Source organism: Candida theae (assembly GCF_024610275.1).
Source record: "Candida theae strain CBS 12239 chromosome Unknown scaffold11, whole genome shotgun sequence".
NCBI classification, from domain to species: Eukaryota; Fungi; Ascomycota; class Pichiomycetes; order Serinales; family Debaryomycetaceae; genus Lodderomyces; species Lodderomyces theae.
Genome location: NW_026261481.1, coordinates 64965 through 83185, shown reverse-complemented (window position 1 = coordinate 83185; position 18221 = coordinate 64965). Strand labels below are relative to the sequence as shown.

Below are 18221 nucleotides of genomic sequence, written 5' to 3'. Positions count from 1 at the left end.
TCACTTATATATGCCATTTTATTTTCGTCCATATCTTGTTGGGCAATGACATTCAATTGAGGTGCTACTTCTACGACTGGATGAAAGTACATAGGCTAATCAAATCAACACCAGAGAATTTATTTCAACAATGAATCTAGAAAATCAACATCTTTGATACTACCCAGCTTCACAGATTCCTTCTTCAGTACCGATGGAGTAATTGTTGACTTATGAGGTACCGATTCATCTTGATCCGAGAGTTTCAAATCTAGAAGTTCATTGAGATCGTCATCCAAGGTATCTGCCACCGATTCTTTTCCCAATTTCTCATTCAACCTCCGAAGTTGGTTCTCCTCATCCTTTACATTATTGATATCAATTACTTTCTGTTGAGTACTACCGCCGCCAAACTTTTTTCGAACTTCATTGTAAAAATTCTGTTGGTCAATCTTTTTCTTCCTCTCATTTTCAATGGCAATCTCCTCTTCCGTGAGCTGTCGTATAGACTCAGTGTCCTCAGATTGACCAATAACAAAGTCGTCTTTCAACTTAGAGAGTCCGCTCTTACTACCGGCAAGCTTGTATTCTTTATCACCGGTTTGATAGCTCTCCAAGCCATACTCTTCCAAAAGGTTATCAGAAAAGCGTGCCTTTGGCAATTTCTTCTTGGGCCGCCGGTCGATGCTACCGATTAATTCACCAAGGTCAATATGTCCATCCAGTTTTTTCTCGGACAGTTCTTCTTCAGGGTTCCCGTCTAGCTCCTCCTTCTCCTTCTCCTTCTCCTTCTCCTTCTCCTTCAAGTCAGCCAAAATTTGTTGCTTCAATTTAACTTTCTGCAGTAGCGATAACTCTTCGCTATAGTTTAACTCTGGGTAAAAATGATTTATCAACACTTCGTCCACCTCCGAGTCCCATTCATCGTCAGAGTCGTCTAACAAAATTGCAGGCTTTCTCTCATTCTTCTTCTTACTGCTCCACTTTGGAGTAGTCGTCATAGCAGATGATGATTCTGAAGCCACAGACAAAAGCCCATGCTTCTTCATGTATTGATATTTCGCCTTTTTATCCCATTTGTTAGATTTGACCATTTTGAAACGACGTGTAACTCTCTACGTGGTAGCAGATCTGCTCGGATTCAAACACGTATTAACAAAGCTCTCCCATATCGTGTCAGATTTCAAGAAATCTTTTCCCACCGAGCGTTGAAAATTTCCTCGTAATTTTTTCAAAAGACCTTTACACGCTGCCATTCATATCATCAATTGCCAAAGATCAATGTCTGACAAAAAGTCTATCCAGGATCTTCTCAACATGCTCGCTGTGGGCGAGACATTGTCTGCAGCACAAGAAAAGAAGATGAAAGATCATCTTTTCTGGAACAGTCAACCAGTCCCAAAATTGGATGAGTCCATTAAGGAGGAGGGACCAATTGATTCTCCCAAGACACCAGCTGATATCCCAGACCAACCGTTACCGTTACTTCCCGAATTTGAATGGAGCACTGTTGATATTGATGACGATAAACAGCTTGATGAGCTTTATGATTTGTTATACGAGAATTATGTTGAAGATACTGATGCCACTTTTAGATTCAAGTATACACACGATTTCTTCAAATGGGCATTGAAACCACCGGGTTGGAGAAAGCAATGGTATGCTGGAGTTAGAGTAAAGTCAAGTAAGAGGTTAATCGCATTCATTGCTGCTACTCCAGTCACAATCAAGTTGAACAAATCAAACAAGACGATGGATGGAGCCGAAGTAAACTTCTTGTGCATACACAAGAAGTTGAGAAATAAAAGACTTGCTCCTGTCTTAATCAAGGAAATAACCAGGAGAGTAAACAAGGAAAATATTTGGCAAGCTTTGTACACCGGGGGTGCAGTTTTGCCCACCCCACTCGCCACTTGTCGTTACCAACACCGCCCCCTCAACTGGCCCAAATTGCACGATGTTGGATTTAGTCATTTACCAGCGGATAAAACTAAAGCTAGTATGATAGCTCACTATGCACTACCCAATGCTACAAAATTACCTGGGTTGAGGAAAATGACCCCTGATGATGTATCAGACACATTGAAATTGTTGAACGCCTACCAAAAAAGATTCGATATTGTACAAGAATTCACCGAGAAGGAGTTTGAGCATTGGATGTTGGGTGAGGAGAGTGTGGTCAAGGCGTATGTAGTGGAAAAAGAAGGGAAGATTACCGACTTTTTCTCATACTACTTGCTTCCTTTCACTGTTTTGGAGAATAAATTACATGATGAGTTGGGGGTTGCTTATTTGTTTTACTATGCCACCGATGCCGACAATGGCTACAAAAATAGATTAACAGACTTGATCAATGATGCATTGGTCACAGCCAAACTGTTTAGTGCCGATGTATTCAATTGCCTCACTTGTCAAGATAACACTTATTTTTTAAAGCCTTGCAAGTTTGGAAGCGGTGACGGCTTTTTGAACTACTACTTGTTCAATTACAGAACTTTCCCAATGAATGGCGGTATTGACAAGGAGACAAAACAGGTTGCAGAAGATGAAACAAGTGGTATTGGGGTGATTCTCTTGTAATAGAATAGGTATTATACATGCAAGAAATCTCAATCAGAGTAATTTGTCCACGCCTCTAAGGTTGTTTTATGAATTCGGGATGCAAGTTCTGTACTCAACGCTACCACATCATTTTTTTCTTTTCTTACAAAGATTTGCTAAAAAATTATTCTTCTTCTACATCTCATCTCAATACATCTTCTCAAAAAATGATCTCATCCAGCACATGGGTACCCAGAGGCTATGCCTCAGAATTTCCAGAGAAATATGAATTGGACGACGAGGAAATGGATAGGATCAATGCCATGGCGCAACTTGAAATCAGTGATGCCAAAGAAGATTTAGAAAGTGCAAAAAAGACACTCACTGATCAGATCGACATCGATGATGATTTAAAGGAATACGATTTGGAGCATTATGACGATGACGAAAATGAAAATGAAAACGGTGGTGAGAAAGTGACCATGTTCCCCGGATTGTCCAGCGCAAAAATTGATCAGTCAGAAGACTCAGAAGATGTATATTTATCCTTGCCAACGGAAGTAGATGAGCAAGAAGAAAAGCAAGAAAATCAAATATACCCCACTGACAACTTGGTCTTGGCCACAAGGACAGAAGACGACATTTCATGGTTGGATGTATACATTTACGATGATGGTGCAGGAGCACCGGCTGGAGCCGAAGAGGAAGAAGAGGACAAGTTGGATGCAGACGTCGCTAAAGGTCTTGTTAGGGACTCAACTTTATACGTTCATCATGATATTATGTTGCCTGCATTTCCCTTATGCGTTGAGTGGATAAACTACAAGCCAGGACAGTCTCAAGTCACAGATACTAATATTGGAAATTTTGCAGCTGTGGGTACATTCGATCCTCAAATCGAGTTGTGGAATTTAGACTACGTCGACAAAGCATTTCCTGACATCATCCTAGGTGAAGCTTCCGCCAAGAAGAGTAAGAAAAAGAAACTGAAAAAGTCAGAACACGTCACCACTCACCATACTGATGCTGTTTTGTCATTGACTCATAACAAAATACACAGATCTGTCTTGGGATCCACATCTGCCGATAGTACAGTGAAGCTTTGGGATCTAAATACAGGCATTGCTGCGCGATCCTTGAATCAAATACACCACGGTAAAACGGTGTCATCTTCTCAATGGAATCCCACCGAACCGTCAATATTATTGACAGGTGGGTACGATTCGAAAGTTGCAGTTTCCGATGTGCGTCTTAGCGATGATCTTTCTAAATATTACTCAGTTGGCTCTGGAGAAGAGGTCGAAAATGTGAGATGGAGCTCGAATCCCGAAGTTTTTTATGCGGGAACCGACCAAGGAAACGTATACTGCTTCGATATCAAGGCGTCAAAACCATTATGGACCTTGCATGCACACGATGCCGGAATTTCCTCGTTGGATATCAACAACTACATACCAGGCATGTTGATCACCAGCGCGATGGGTGAGAAAACAGTGAAGCTATGGAAAGCGCCCACGGAAGGCGGACCATCTATGATCTTGTCCAGGGACTTTGGTCTTGGTAATGTCTTGACCGCATCATATGCAAACGACATCGAAGTCGCCGGTAACTTGGTAGTTGGTGGTGTTACTGGCGGTTTGAAAATGTGGGACACATTTTCCAATAGAACTGTAAAAACTGGTTTCAGAGATGAGTTGAAACAGTTGCAGCAAAAAGCTAGAGAGGAAGCGAAAGTTGCTGGACGTGCATCAAGAATTGCTAGAAAATACCAAACTGATGTGAGTGACACGATACTAGAGGTTGATGGTGCTAAAGATGATTCAGAATCCGAGGACGAAGGCGAAGAATTTGAGAACGAGGAGGAAATAGACGAAGATGAGGATTAAAATCTATTCAATTCATTGACTTCATATCTACATCATTTATATCGTAAGTTGCTCTACTCTCTCCTTTGGCAAAATGTCCACCAACAAGCTTCCCTCGACACTGGGTAAACTCTTTTTATGCTTTACCATATTTTCAAAAAATTTGTCAAAAAGATAAGCAGTGTCCTGGGGACCTCCTTTGGCTTCCGGATGAAACTGAGTAGAAAAGATTGGCTTTTCAGTGTGAATCAAACCTTCGTTGGAGTTGTCATTCAAATTGATAAACATCTCTTTCCAGCCATCGGTCAAGGTCGAAGTGTCTACCGCATATCCATGATTTTGTGATGTGATGTGGCACTTGCCTGAGATGAGGTCCAAAGTGGGTATATTGTGGGCTCTGTTACCATACTTCAATTTGATAGTCTTAGCACCACTGGCCAAGGCAAGTAATTGATGACCTAAGCAAATTCCAAAAATGGGCAATTCCGGGTGTGTTTCCATGATCTTCTTTAAATTGTCAACAGTAGTAGAACAGTGGGTTGGATCACCTGGACCATTTGAGATGAAAATACCATCAAATTTATTAGCAATTTTGTCGATGGGGTAATCGTATGGAAATACCGTCAACGACGCTCCCCTTTCAACCAAGCAACGCAAAATGTTTTCTTTTGCACCACAATCCAACACAGCCACATGCAAGTTTTTTGAATGTTCTTTTGGACACTCTACATGGAATGGCTGCTTGGTCGAGACTTTTTGCACCAAATTTATAGCGCCCGGGTCTTCAAAAGCAGCATCTTCATCTGCATCGTATTCCTCACCAATGGTGATTTTACCCAAACTGGACCCTTTATCCCTCAAGTACGAAACCAATTGTCTTGTATCAACACCAGTTATAGCTGCAACCCCATTCCTCTTACACCATTGTTGTAAACTCTCTACTGCGGTCCAGTGACTATACTCCAAAGCAACATCACCAACAACAATACCAATACACTGAATTCTTGGGCTCTCCATGTATTTCAATAAATTGAATTCGTCTTTTGTGGTGGAAGAAGGTACACCATAATTACCAATTAATGGCTGAGTGAAACACAAAATCTGTCCCTTGTAGGAAGGATCAGTCATACTTTCCGGGTAACCAACCAACGACGTGGTGAAGACAGCCTCACCACTCACATTTCTATTTGCACCAAATGAGTATCCACTAAATACTGGGCCATTTTTTATCGTGAGTGTTGCTCTATCTAATTGCGATTTGTTATTTGTGAATCCCTTGCTAGCAGTGGCAAGAAACCTCTTGAATTGAAACATCCCGCTTACTTTGATGAAAGAAGACAGAAGAAGGAGGACGGGAAAGAAAAAAAATTTTTTTTTCTTTTTTTCTTTTACTGAAGATGAAAATAGATTAGCGCGCTTAAACAAATTTCAATTACCAGATTGAGTCACATCCCCAACGCTACCCAAAAAAAAAAAATAAAAATAAAAATAAAAGAGGATTGGATTTTGTAACTCAACCAACCAACACCGGGACATCTAAACTAACCACGTTGTGTGCAAACTCATTTTGTTCACTATTTGTCCCCTTGTACTTGACTGACACCTGTAAGCAGTACAACCTTCCCACCAAACAACTCTGAAACGTGGGTAACAACGTCACATTGTGTTTGTTCTCTATCGCCAAGGATATCTTTAACCGTTTGGTCCATTTGAATTTTCCGTTACTTAGTTGTGAAATTTGCCAATCTGGCTCTTCAATACTGCTCTGAAAATAGTCTCTTATGGTATCCTTTTTGATTCCCAACTTCTGTACTGACTTCAAGTACATGAATGACTCTTTGCTAATTATAAGGGAGTTTGATTTTAGGAAACTGAGGTAGTTGTGAACCTGATTCTTGATGAGGTGCAAGTTGTTTTCAGTTGTTTCCACAGAGTCATTCAGTGCATTCTCGTGACTTTTGTAAAAAAAGTCATACCCGATTTCAAACGGAAGTGGGTATTCAGTGTTGTATGACCACGCCACTATATTCGTCTTAACTTTTATTGGCTGTGGCCTGATGTTGCTATCACTCTCAAAGCATAAATCAGCCTCGATGGTATCAAGTATATCTTCCGCACCACGATTATAAAGCTCTTCCATATTACTGGTCACTGGTTGCAAGGAATTGTCCTCACCGTTGTTATACCTCATTAGCAATCCAGGTGAGCCGTACGGTATAACTTTATCGGGGAAATTAATGGACATTGTCAGCAGCCCCAACTTCATCAATGACGATAGAATCAACTTCTTCTTTTTTCCGTATATGTCAACCGGTCGGTTGGTTGTCACAAAGGTTTCATTCTCAATTATCTTTGAATCTTCATGAATCTCCAAATTTTTCAACTTCATTTCAAGAGGTGACAACTCTTCACTGTTGAGCTTTTGATCAATTTCTTTTTCAACTTGGTTGTTCAATTGCTGAATCGAACTCCAGGTAGTATTGTTTTTCAATTGATCCAAAAACTTTCCACCAAGGCCATCGGCAGGGAAATTTCCAATATTGTGCAATTTACAATATGCCACTTGCTCCTTCAAATCTGGAACGAACCGAAGAAAATATTGAGCGCTTTTAGAGATCACGTAATCACTTTTGGCATTGTTTATATCTTGATGAGACACGGCCTCTTTTGAGTCGACCTTGTCAATGAATTTTGCTTCAATCGAGTAAGAAACACTCATGTCCTCAAAACCAAAATCCTTTGTTAACAAAGGAGTCCCGCGTACGTTCAACATACCATACCCCAAAGCCTTATTGAAAGTTATACTTTCGCCTCGGTTGTAAAAACAGGTCTTGTCCACACCCATGGATGGAGGTGGCAACAAGTGCGGAAGTACCAAATTAACACAAGCATTGTCTAACAAGCTATGTGGGAACTTGAATGTGAAAAATTTTTTGTACTTTGTCTTTGGTTGCAAGATCCTATTATCAGGTAAGCCAATGGAGCAGCCATCCATTTCGTCCACCGTAAATGGCTCGTACTCTATGCCGGCACTATTTGGGACGTATGTATACCCATAGCTTGCACTTAAGTCGTACATCTTGAGAAACTTCTTCATCAAAATTCGACTGTACCGGTTGCTGAAGTCGAATGCATTGGCGTTTCTTTCCGTCGACTTAACTGTTCCTTCAAGTGAGACTGTAAAAAGACCAAATTCAACAGGCGAGGACGAGGTGTTGGTTACAACAATATAACCATTAACGTGGTCCCCACTAGTATATTCTTTCAATCGTGACTCCATATCACTTTTTGCGTTGGGCTGTGGGACAGTCTTGGTGACGAATATTTGAATGTCAATGGCGGAATTTGACACTTTGTTCAATCTATCTATATTGTCCAAAGGTGAAGCGCCATAAGTGTCTTCAGTGACAGCCATGTTCTGATTGTGTAAGCCTGGGGAAGAAGCAACAGGACTCAATGATGGTCCTGAGGTAACTTCACTGTAGATACCATGTTCACGCTCCCGCTGTCTTTCCAACTCCTGTTCTATCCTATACTCCGGGACAGAGTTGTGTAGAGCTTGGTCAATCGATTGTCGCGGTGACAGGGCCAAAGAGGCATTATGGCTAGCGGTGCTGTTCTGGGTGTCGCCATATCGCGGTGGAGATCTGGACAAATCCTCTTGAAATTGACGATCATCACGTTTAAGAATACTCTGAAACATTTCAAAAGATGGTAGTAAATCAAAATACTCTGTACGGGTTGCACTATTCACTGTGGTTAGTCGTGAATGCAGCTTTGAATTATTGGAACTGGCATTTGATAAAAGATCGATTTGTCGCTGTTGTTCAGGTGAGGGCCGGTATGGTACGTTTTTCCGTTTCATATTGGAGGTGGCCGTCTTGGAGTCACATGCTTTCTCAGCATCGCGCTCGGAGTCATCGTATGATGGTGGCAAATCTGACTTGCCCAGTTTTGAATTTTCGATCGTCATTTGAGAAGTATGGCAGCTGTTCGAAGTAATTGGTGCCGAAGTCACTCACAGTTTGAGAAAACATAATCGAGGACACAAAAAAATTTTGAGATGCGGTGAGGGAAATTAGTTTAACTAAAGTATAACAGATTCCTCAACTTTAAACATCGACTTTACAATCCATTGCCTTGCTTTTATTTGTATTTTTTTTTCCTTTTTTTTCTTCTTTTTTTCAGCTAGAGCGGTATATAAAATAACATACCCGAGAGCTCAATGTCCGTTCCAAGCCAAGATTTGGTGTTTTTCAAGAACCACTCGTTGATAGACGACTCGATCTTATCATCAAGAACAAAATCATATTTATCCACCATTACTCATACACAGGGTACCAATCCAAGCTGGCTAGTAAATTCCCTTATTGAAAATGGGATTTTTGGAACGGCCTCTTCTGTCAATCAAGACTTGAAGAAGCGAGCCAAATTGGGTAAGGTTGTGCTATTCAGTTTTCTCCATGATGAAAATCATTACACCAAAGGTGTTCGCAAAAATGGTGTCAATTTACTTGATTCAAACTTTGAGTTTGTTGATTGTTTCTCTGGTCTTTTTACTGAAAAGATTAGTGATCCCGCAAATGCATCCAACGATTTACGCAATCTTTTCAATGTGGACATTGAAGAGAGATCTGTGGTTATTGTTGAAGCACCAGAGGTACTACTTTATTCGACAAGCATAAGCAGTAATGACTTATTATCAATGTTGCTAAAACTAAACAAAAAAGCTAGTCAGCTATTTGTGGTTGTTTCCAAAGACGAGCAGCTTGTTGACTACAATGCCCACGACATGCTCGATCCAGCCTTCAAGATCACAGATTTTATAACAAAACTACTATTTAGATCACATTTGAACATTACGTTGGAGCCTTTGGCCACTGGAAGAGCCAAGGACATTACTGGTAGCATTGTGGTATCAAAGGGAGCAATTCCCTACGATGATCTAATAGTGGAAGAAAAGAGTTATGTCTACCACATTACCAAAGATGCCAATGTTAAAGTTTTCTATCGCTAATTACGTCTTCTCTGTAAGTTATATAGATCATCTAACGCAAACTCAATAGCACATCTCGTCCACAACAATGGGAAAAGGGGCCAAACCGATCTTTCACCAACCAAGATCCAATAAGGTATATTTTCCTTTGTGCGATGAATATCAAACACCCTTCCGAGATCTTTCACCAAGTACCTCACCTCCGGAACAATGGTGACTTCTCTTATAGAGGCAGCATACTGCATCGCCGTTGGTTTCTCGTCAATGAATAACCGTTTCATAACCTCAGTCAATAACCCCAATTTGTTTAGCACAATAATCCGATGCAATATTTCCATTCCTATGATTGTCTTTAACTTCTTTTTAAAATTGAAGCCAGTGTCTTTTGCAAACTTTTCAATATCTTTCTTGCTCATCTCACTCCCATCGTATGTTTTCCTTTTCTTGTCAAATCTAAGCTTGCCATACGAGGCATGGTAATGTTTCAAATCATTACTGATCAATGGTGCAAGGTATGGCTTCGCCAAACTGATGACAAAATGGTTGACGTTGAACAATTCAGTCAATTTCGTAAAAGGTGAGTGGCGTTGCGAAATGTCCGTTGTTATATTGTTTTTAAAGTAAGAAGTGTGATATGTCACCTCCTGCGGTTTCAAAAATTTGACCTCCAAATCCGGCGTTTGCAAAACAATTTCGTTATTGTAATCTTTAACATATAAGGCAATATCGTCAGACAAGACACCGGTTCCAATCGACGCATATATTGCTGTCCAGATAATGACATTTGGTGCAGTTATGTAGTTGAGTAAAGAAGGCACACTTCGGTTTGTTGGGTGTATTACAATGTTCAAAATCTTTCCAGTCTTGATGTAAGCCTCTTCAAATGTCAAGTCCCCGATTGTGTCTCTGACAAACTTGAGAAAGAGTAAGATATCCTGGCTGTAACCCTTTCGAACAACGTTTTCAATAACATTGCCAAATCTTTCATCAATCTCATGATTGAGGATATCGATATTCTTCATCATCTCTTCAATATTAACCAAGATGGGAATCAACTCATCATCCGTTGATGTGCAAACAAGCGACGCAACAGCTGCTCCAACTGCACTTCCACCAATTACTCTTGGTAAAAGGCGCTTAAAATACAAAGCTTTCACAACCCCCAAGTGGCACAACCCAAACAAGGAACCACCTTGCAACAACAAAGCAGTGGACCCAAAACTCTGACGTGTGTCATGGAAAAAGTCCAACTTCAACTGCTTGCTATTCATAATATACTCATTACCATTGTGACTGCTCAAGCTTTCATTCAAAAACTCCAAACAGTGAAGAATTTCATTAATGTACTCTTCAATTTTGAATTTAGTCCCCATGTACGACTTCAAATACAACCGCTTTTGAGCAATACCACCAAAGTTTCTAATAAGTCCCGACCTCAACAAGGACATGATTTTTTGCGAGTCATTATTGTCTCTAGCTTCAGCTAGCGATTTAATCCGTTCATTGATCAATACATAATCGTAGTGCTTGCTAATAAAGTTTTGACGCCACAAGTCCATATTTGTGAGGCGATCAATTTCAAAAGCGGTCAGCTTCCACTCGTTGTAACTTGATGCATTCTGTAGTCGTTTTATATGCTCTTTTAAAGGATCTCTTCTATTGTAGATGTGATACAAATGTTTTACCCAGAAGAAGCAGATATCAAAAAAAAACTCAACAATAGCCCATATAATACTAGGTGTGTTGTTGATCACGAATGCCATAGGTGGCAAAATCGTATGGACTATCAAGTACTTTATCATCCTTCAAAGTCATATGGGGTTCCACTCTGGGGTTACTTTGTATGTCAAAACATCAACACACAAAAGAAAAGAAAAAAATCACAGGCTGCAAGAGAAAGAGTGTATGTGAGAGAGAGAGTGTGTGTGTGTGTGTGTGAGCAAGAGATACAGAATTCGAGCATTTACCTTCATAATCCTATTTATCTCCCGAAATAAACTTTCTACTGCGACTAAACAACTTCTTACCAAAGTTTGACGCCGTAGAGCCGGTTCCTTCAACCTTATCTTTCATCACATTCACCTTACTTCTAAGTGATCCATGTCTCCTCAAATCATTATGTGCAGCATTCTGATATGCCTCGGAAGCAATCCGACCAATATGGATATTACTACTAGAGTCCGGACTTTGCTTCAAAGTGTAGTTGAGCCAATACTGTAATCCTGTCTCGTAAGCCGCCTCATCGGCCAATGCCTTTTTAAAAGCAGCAATCCGATCAATGGGCTGGGAAATTGTTACTATAGTTTTCCAGTTTGAGACTGGGTAGGGACTAGGCTTGAAGTCCGACGTTGAGGAAGTTGTTGGCACAGTTGTGACAACTGTTGTGGAGATACTATTACTCGACACCGACCTCGGCTGTGCTGGAGCCTTGTCTGCAGCACAATCCGATGCTTGTCGGTCTTGCATTGGAAGCAAGCTCGAGTACTTTTGAGCCAAATTGTCTTTCGAAGCCGCCGGTGTCAATCGCTCCTCTCCAAACACTGGCTTTTGAAATGGTTTCGATTCAAAAAGCGAGTCTTGAGTCATGAAGGGCTCCAATTTGTCATTGGACTTGTTGTCGTTGAACAGGTCTTGTTGAACTTCATCATCAGTGTCCTCTTTGATACTTGGCATAGCCGCATCTATCGTTTCCGGCACTGAAATGGAGCTGGCGTTGGAGATAACATCAGAAAGGCCAGATGGGTTGCGGACTTTTGTAAATTTGTTATACTTGGACGCTGCATCAGAGTCAAAATTTATAGTCGACTCATTATCGTTGTCGTTGATAAACCTATTGCGATAGCTTTCGGTGTTGGGAACCCAATTGCCGAAGCTGAGTGTAGCTTGAGATGTCCTGCGGTGATCCGGCTCACTATCCTCAGTTATCTCTGGCTTGTGGACTGTTTTTGACTCGAATGAAAGTTTGCCGGTGGACAAAGATCCACTAGAGAGTATGGAACGTGTATCCACATTTGGTGGTACAAAATCGAGGCTCTCCTTTCGACTATGGCCAACCTTGGGCTCTATGCTCGACTCTTCATCTTCCCCGTATCCGTTTAGTATATTAGAATAGTCACCCGATTCAACTTTTGCAGGAGCTTTCCGCACTGACAGCTTTCGACTGGCCATTTCATTCAAGTAGGTATGGTGTTGACGAGCAATAGACAATGGTGCAATTGGACTATCTATTTCATCTTTGGTTTCAACATCAAAAACACTTGGCTCGGGGTTTGTTGTGTCCACTTTCGGAGCCTTTAATGAGTGATCGTTCTCCTTAATAGAAGCATTTCCACTCAACTCATTTATGTATGAATCGATATCATGTTCTTCTCGAGGTTGCAAATGATCGTCCTCCTCGTCCGAAGTTTCATTGCCTTGGTATCCCCAATCATCATCACTGCTGTCGTCATTCTCATTCTCATTCTCATGATCATGATCATGATCAAGATCATTTCTCTTATCAATAGAAAGAACCAATTTCCCAGTGTCCGGCGCTTGTTCATAGTGCTCGTCTCCATCATCATTTGACTCCTCCAAAACCGAATCGGCTGCTCCTGTCCAAGGTGTATCTTTCACTGCCAAGTTGACAGGTTCTCTTTGAATTGAAGAGTCTGATTGGAAACTGGCTTCGGAGAACGTTTCTGGATAATTAGAGTGACCAGAAAATTCACTAAAGGTAGGAGTAGGAGGAACAACAAAATCGTTCTTGTCATGTCTGCCATACGCATTCCGCAACCTGTAGTCATGATCCAGAGTCGTTTCAGAGGTGTCGTTTGTACTTGCAATCAGCGCATTGTGAATCTTCTCATCGTTCTGGAAAGCGCCAGGTACCACTTGCTCATATGTGCTTGCGCTACGAGGTAAACTTGCAGGTTCTTTGCTTCTGTCATCTTGTGTGCCATGGTTGAATTCAGAACGCTGACGCATAATCGTGTCCGTCTCTGCCCTTTCATCACCACTACTATCGGTATCTGCTCTATCCTCATGTCGATCTATAGACAAAACCAAGGGACTTTTTACCTCTGCATGTGGTATCTCTGTGGAAACATCATTGACACTAATGGGGTCCGGAAGTTTATGTTCATGTTTTGGATCTGTAGACTTCGGTTCATGTGTCTGTTCTGATTGTTTCTCTTTTACGCTGTCTGGTTGTGCTGATGCAGAAGCTGCATACTCCGCCACATTATCGTCTTCATATTCGTCATAATCTTTGTCATAATCGTTGTCATAATCGTTGTCATAATCTTCGTCTCCCCAATCTCCGTAATCAGGTACTTCTGTCACCCACCGAGCGGACTTCTGTCTAGCAACGTTATCACTCATTGTCGCACATGCAGTTTTAGTAGCTAGTTTTGATTTGTTGTGCTGTTACATTGTAAAAGAAAAAGAAAACGAAAGGGATTTTATTAAAACAAAAATTCAAATCATTGCAAATTCGCGCTTTATGGGGGGGGGGGGGGTTCCTTGATAGTTTATACACGAAATCTATCTATTTGACTTACAACTTTCCTTGAGGGTCTTCGTTTTGCATCTTGACAACGGATGGGTACAATTCACCCAAGAATCCACCAATTTGCCACAATCCACCGTCGACTACTGATATAGTTCCTGTCACATAAGATGCAGCGTCTGAGAATAAGTACACTGTAGTATCGGCAATATCAGTGGTTGTACCAATTCTCTGAAGAGGAACCCTATTCTCCAATGGGGTTTCCGTTGGCGGATTGAGTCTTGCACCACCTTCTGTGTTGCCAATCAATCCAGGTGCAATACAGTTGAGATTGATACCGAGAGGACCCAACTCAACAGCCAAGGCGTTCATCAAAGCGTCAACGCCTGCTTTAGCGGCACTGACATGAACCTGGAATGGAAGACCCGTGTAGTGCAAAGTAGCACTGACAAAGATAACTGAACCTTTATTCTTTCTCAATTGCTCAAATGTGGTTTTAACAGTATTGAATGAACCCAAAAGGTCGATGTCAACAACTGTTTTGAAAGCATTCGAAGACAAGTGGTTGAAGTCAGCGAGAAAGTTACCTGCTGCACCAGCAATGACGTAATCAATTCTTCCCAATTCCTTAACGGTCCGGTCAACAGCGGCTTTGAGACTGTCGATTTTACGAACATCGACATTGCCCAATCCAAGAACCTTGGCTCCTGGTCTCAATTGAGCAATTTCTTTAGCTGCATCTTCTGTTTTTCGCACATTCCTTCCCAAGATTACAGCATCTGCGCCTAGCAAGACAAGAGCTTCTGTTTGAACTCTGCAAATAGTACCGGCACCGCCCGTAACAAACGCAACTTTGCCCTTGAATAAGTCAGGCTTCCAAACTGAGGATTTGAGGTATGAGTCGGATAAAGTGTTAGGCATGGTTCAAATAGACGTGGGATGCAATAAGTTTAGTAGTATATAAAAAAAAAAAACGAAAAGCTATAACAGTTGGTATTCTGTATTTTTATAGCTGATTGAGAGAGAATTGGTGGGGTCCCCGCGGATTTTCTTTTATTTTTTTTTTTTGTTTTTTTTTGTTTTTTTGTTCCCTCTCGCTCAGCCGTGGTACAAACAAGGAAGCACTTCTGCATATGATAATCCACCGGCATCAGGAAAACTGTCCGCGCTACGTCAAAAAATGGCAACTTTATTTCCAGTTGGAGGTGGAAGGCGCGGGGGGAGTGGGAATGTCTATTACTCTTCTATATACTCTTTTTTCAAGCTTCAAGACTCTTTTTACCGTCACCAAATATCGTGTCCAATTGTTTCAATGACACCTGATACAACAACAACATGATTGAGCTTTGAATACCCGTCCAAATGAATCTAGGACCAACTCCACTGAATGCACCAAAAATTCCCTCATGCCTATAAATTGACACCAAAGCCCTCAATGTTGCGTTCCTATTGAAAAGCCTCACTATTGGGTTACTGGAATTCTTCACTGATATGGAATCATTCAAATCGGAAAGATTGGTGGCTGTTTGAATACGAGTTTTGATCACATCTAGAGGTGTCGTGAGCACCCCTGCTAGACCACCTGCAGCAGCACCAGTAAATAATTCCACTGGAACAGGCAAATCTGAAGACCCGTGGTTGTAATATATGGCTAATTGACGAAACCGTTCATAAAATGTCAATTGCAATGCACTGAAGGGCAAGTCTCTAAATAGTGTCTCTTTGTATCCAAAAAAGAATGTTCGTAATCCCTCCTTACGATATATGCTAGCCACGGCATTCCATAGCCCGCGGTAATTGTATCCACACTCGCGTGTGTACGGATTATTGTATCTACCTTGCAATTGTAATCTTGTCTTCAACACCTCTGACGGTACATAAAATACACTCGATGCCAAGTCACCAAAAACTCCCGCAATAAAATAAGATAGCGTCTCATTGATGCCAAAGTCGTCAATCATTTTGCGTTTTGAATATTCATATGTACCAAAAAATGCAGCTGTTGAAGGGAAAGAGCCCAATACCGCAGGAGTATAGCCTCCATATAGACCCCGAAAAAAGCCTTCCTCTTTTAGTATCGTTCTGTACGCAGGTATCATGTTCTTGTACTTTTTATTGTAGGGGAACCCTTGTTGACGAGTTTTGACCGTATCCAACGAATGCATGGCGCTGTCACCGACCACTCCTCCTAGTCCACCCGCAAGCATGTATTGCCAGAGTGGTGCGCCCTGTACCTCTTCAAATGAATCATTGCCCTTCGGCGGCAGTCTATTGTAAGGATATGTGTTGTGTCCATCGTGTGGCTCAAAACTTAGCGGTAATGTCGATGATGTGAATAGTTGTGACATGCCATGCAGTGAATTGTAAAAGTTAAAATGCTATAGATGGGAGTCTTTGAACATGTAAATAATGACGACGCTAATGCAATGAAAAATGAGAGGATGGAGCTGTCGAAATTTCCTTTGGCTTGGGGGGGGGGATGTCTATGAGGAGTTTTATTAACTGGAAGTATAGTTTAATGGTTTTGATCGTTTGCGGTAAGTGTACAATAGCAATATCCGTAGAGTTTATTCAACTGCCTAGCTTGTATGTCTTGCAATCTCAAAACGGATTTTGCAGTGTATGCAACTGGCCTTGACAGTGTTTACTTTTCTTAGCTGGTGAAAAAATCAAAAAAAAAAAAAAATGAGAAGTGAAATTTTTTGTTCTTCCGGCAAAAAGAGCTGAAAGATTAGCAGGTCAGTTTTGTAAGATCGGATGGGCTGTAGAGAGAGAATATTCTCGGAATAAGCAATGCTACTTTCAACCTCTGCGGGCAGACGCCCTTTGTAAGCTACTCTTCATTTACACCTGCTTGATACAATACCCTGTTCCACTTAAACAGACTGTAAACCTCCCCCCCTCGGTTTTGAGCCCATCGCATCCACTTTTTTCCGAATCCTGATGTTTTCTTTTTTTTTTTTTTTCTTTTTTTTTTCAAGGTCCCTTATTGGATTAACACAAGTGAAGCCATGCTATGATAACAACATCCTACACAAGACTTGTCAGACGAATACCCATACTCACGCATTTCCGTTTATATCGTGCCCTCGCCATAGAGTCCTCCTGCGACGATTCGTGCATCGCGCTTCTTGAACGCAACAAACCAGATCAGACACCAACGATAGTAGATCATGTCAAAAAGACACTTCACTCCGCTGACGTCGGCGGCATAATGCCCACGGCAGCGTATACCTATCACATGGCTACTATAGCAAATATGTGCCGTGACTTTTGTCATAAACATGACATCTCAGCCACTTCACCACCGGATTTAATTTGTGTCACACGAGGCCCGGGGATGGCAGGGTCACTAAGCAGCTCCACGGAGTTTGCCAAAGGGTTGAGCGTTGCATGGAATGTACCCTTGGTTGGAGTGCACCACATGTTGGGCCATCTATTAACGTCTTTTCTTCCACAACAGCTGCAACAATCTCAATTACCACCACCGCGGTTTCCATTCTTGAGTCTATTATGTAGTGGAGGCCACACAATGCTTGTGTTGCTGAAATCAATTTCCGAGCACGAAATAATCATAAATGTGAGTGACATAGCAGTCGGTGACTCGTTGGATAAATGTGCTCGAGAATTGGGGATGTATGGCAACATGTTAGGCAGAGAGTTGGAATCGTTCATAAAAAATATACCACAACTGGAAAAGGAGGAATTTGAAGCCATGAATGTCGACACGAGGATCGGTAACAAGTACAAGTTTAGACTAACGTTGCCTTATCAAACGCCCAAGAACGGCAAATTCAATCAAGACGGCATACAGTTTGCATTTGCACAGTTTTTGAGTAACATCCAAGAGTATAAAAAGAAATTCTACGTTTCAGACGCATCCAATTCTGGCGAGTTTGACGCAAAGACCAAAAGAATGATTGCGTACAAGACACAGGAGTTTGTATTTGATCATATTATCGATCGGATAAATTTGTCATTGAAAATGCATGGGGTACGAAGGCAAGCAGATGGCAAGTTTGTGGGTGTGCAGGATTTCGTATGTTCTGGAGGAGTAGCTGCAAACACGCGACTTCGTGAAAAGTTGTTCAACAATTTGAACTATGAAGAACTTGGTCAGCTGCCGTTGAGATTTCATTTCCCTGATTTGTCGCTATGTACTGACAATGCCATCATGATTGGACTAGCTGGGATGGAAATATTTGAAAAGTTGAAATTAAAGACCGATTTAAGCTTTACACCATTGAGGAAATGGCCGTTGAATGAGTTGACGTCTGTCGATTCTTGGGTTGGAGTAAGTGACGATGAAATTGATGGAGTTTGCAAATATTAAATAAATTAGCTCGACCAC

The 18221-nt window shown here is 41.3% G+C and overlaps 9 protein-coding genes across 9 annotated transcripts; 4 read left to right on the top strand and 5 right to left on the bottom strand. All coding sequences in view use genetic code 12, as the record gives it.

Annotated features, from left to right (window-relative positions):
* Positions 1-119: 119 nt before the first annotated feature.
* On the bottom strand, positions 120-1073 carry KGF57_004775 (uncharacterized protein; the record flags this gene model as incomplete). The annotated part of the gene is made up of 1 exon (XM_051754320.1): positions 120-1073. The coding sequence occupies one exon, from the start codon at positions 1071-1073 to the stop codon at positions 120-122; it is 954 nt and encodes a 317-aa protein (XP_051606687.1).
* A 187-nt stretch (positions 1074-1260) lies between these two features.
* NMT1 (glycylpeptide N-tetradecanoyltransferase) lies at positions 1261-2559 on the top strand (the record flags this gene model as incomplete). The annotated part of the gene is made up of 1 exon (XM_051754319.1): positions 1261-2559. The coding sequence occupies one exon, from the start codon at positions 1261-1263 to the stop codon at positions 2557-2559; it is 1299 nt and encodes a 432-aa protein (XP_051606686.1).
* A 188-nt stretch (positions 2560-2747) lies between these two features.
* Positions 2748-4406, top strand: PWP1 (rRNA-processing protein; the record flags this gene model as incomplete). The annotated part of the gene is made up of 1 exon (XM_051754318.1): positions 2748-4406. One exon carries the CDS (start codon positions 2748-2750, stop codon positions 4404-4406), a length of 1659 nt encoding a protein of 552 aa, XP_051606685.1.
* Positions 4407-4442: 36 nt separating this feature from the next.
* On the bottom strand, positions 4443-5699 carry CPA1 (carbamoyl-phosphate synthase (glutamine-hydrolyzing); the record flags this gene model as incomplete). The annotated part of the gene is made up of 1 exon (XM_051754317.1): positions 4443-5699. The coding sequence occupies one exon, from the start codon at positions 5697-5699 to the stop codon at positions 4443-4445; it is 1257 nt and encodes a 418-aa protein (XP_051606684.1).
* Positions 5700-5898: 199 nt separating this feature from the next.
* On the bottom strand, positions 5899-8358 carry KGF57_004771 (ubiquitin-ubiquitin ligase; the record flags this gene model as incomplete). Its single annotated transcript, XM_051754316.1, has 1 exon — positions 5899-8358. One exon carries the CDS (start codon positions 8356-8358, stop codon positions 5899-5901), a length of 2460 nt encoding a protein of 819 aa, XP_051606683.1.
* Positions 8359-8610: 252 nt separating this feature from the next.
* Positions 8611-9402, top strand: KGF57_004770 (Elongator subunit; the record flags this gene model as incomplete). Its single annotated transcript, XM_051754315.1, has 1 exon — positions 8611-9402. One exon carries the CDS (start codon positions 8611-8613, stop codon positions 9400-9402), a length of 792 nt encoding a protein of 263 aa, XP_051606682.1.
* A 31-nt stretch (positions 9403-9433) lies between these two features.
* Positions 9434-14791, bottom strand: KGF57_004769 (uncharacterized protein; the record flags this gene model as incomplete). The annotated part of the gene is made up of 4 exons (XM_051754314.1): positions 9434-9443; positions 9577-11164; positions 11409-13723; positions 13923-14791. The coding sequence occupies 4 exons, from the start codon at positions 14789-14791 to the stop codon at positions 9434-9436; spliced, it is 4782 nt and encodes a 1593-aa protein (XP_051606681.1).
* A 338-nt stretch (positions 14792-15129) lies between these two features.
* KGF57_004768 (uncharacterized protein) lies at positions 15130-16218 on the bottom strand (the record flags this gene model as incomplete). Its single annotated transcript, XM_051754313.1, has 1 exon — positions 15130-16218. The coding sequence occupies one exon, from the start codon at positions 16216-16218 to the stop codon at positions 15130-15132; it is 1089 nt and encodes a 362-aa protein (XP_051606680.1).
* Positions 16219-17111: 893 nt separating this feature from the next.
* Positions 17112-18203, top strand: KGF57_004767 (putative N(6)-L-threonylcarbamoyladenine synthase; the record flags this gene model as incomplete). Its single annotated transcript, XM_051754311.1, has 1 exon — positions 17112-18203. One exon carries the CDS (start codon positions 17112-17114, stop codon positions 18201-18203), a length of 1092 nt encoding a protein of 363 aa, XP_051606679.1.
* Positions 18204-18221: the final 18 nt, after the last annotated feature.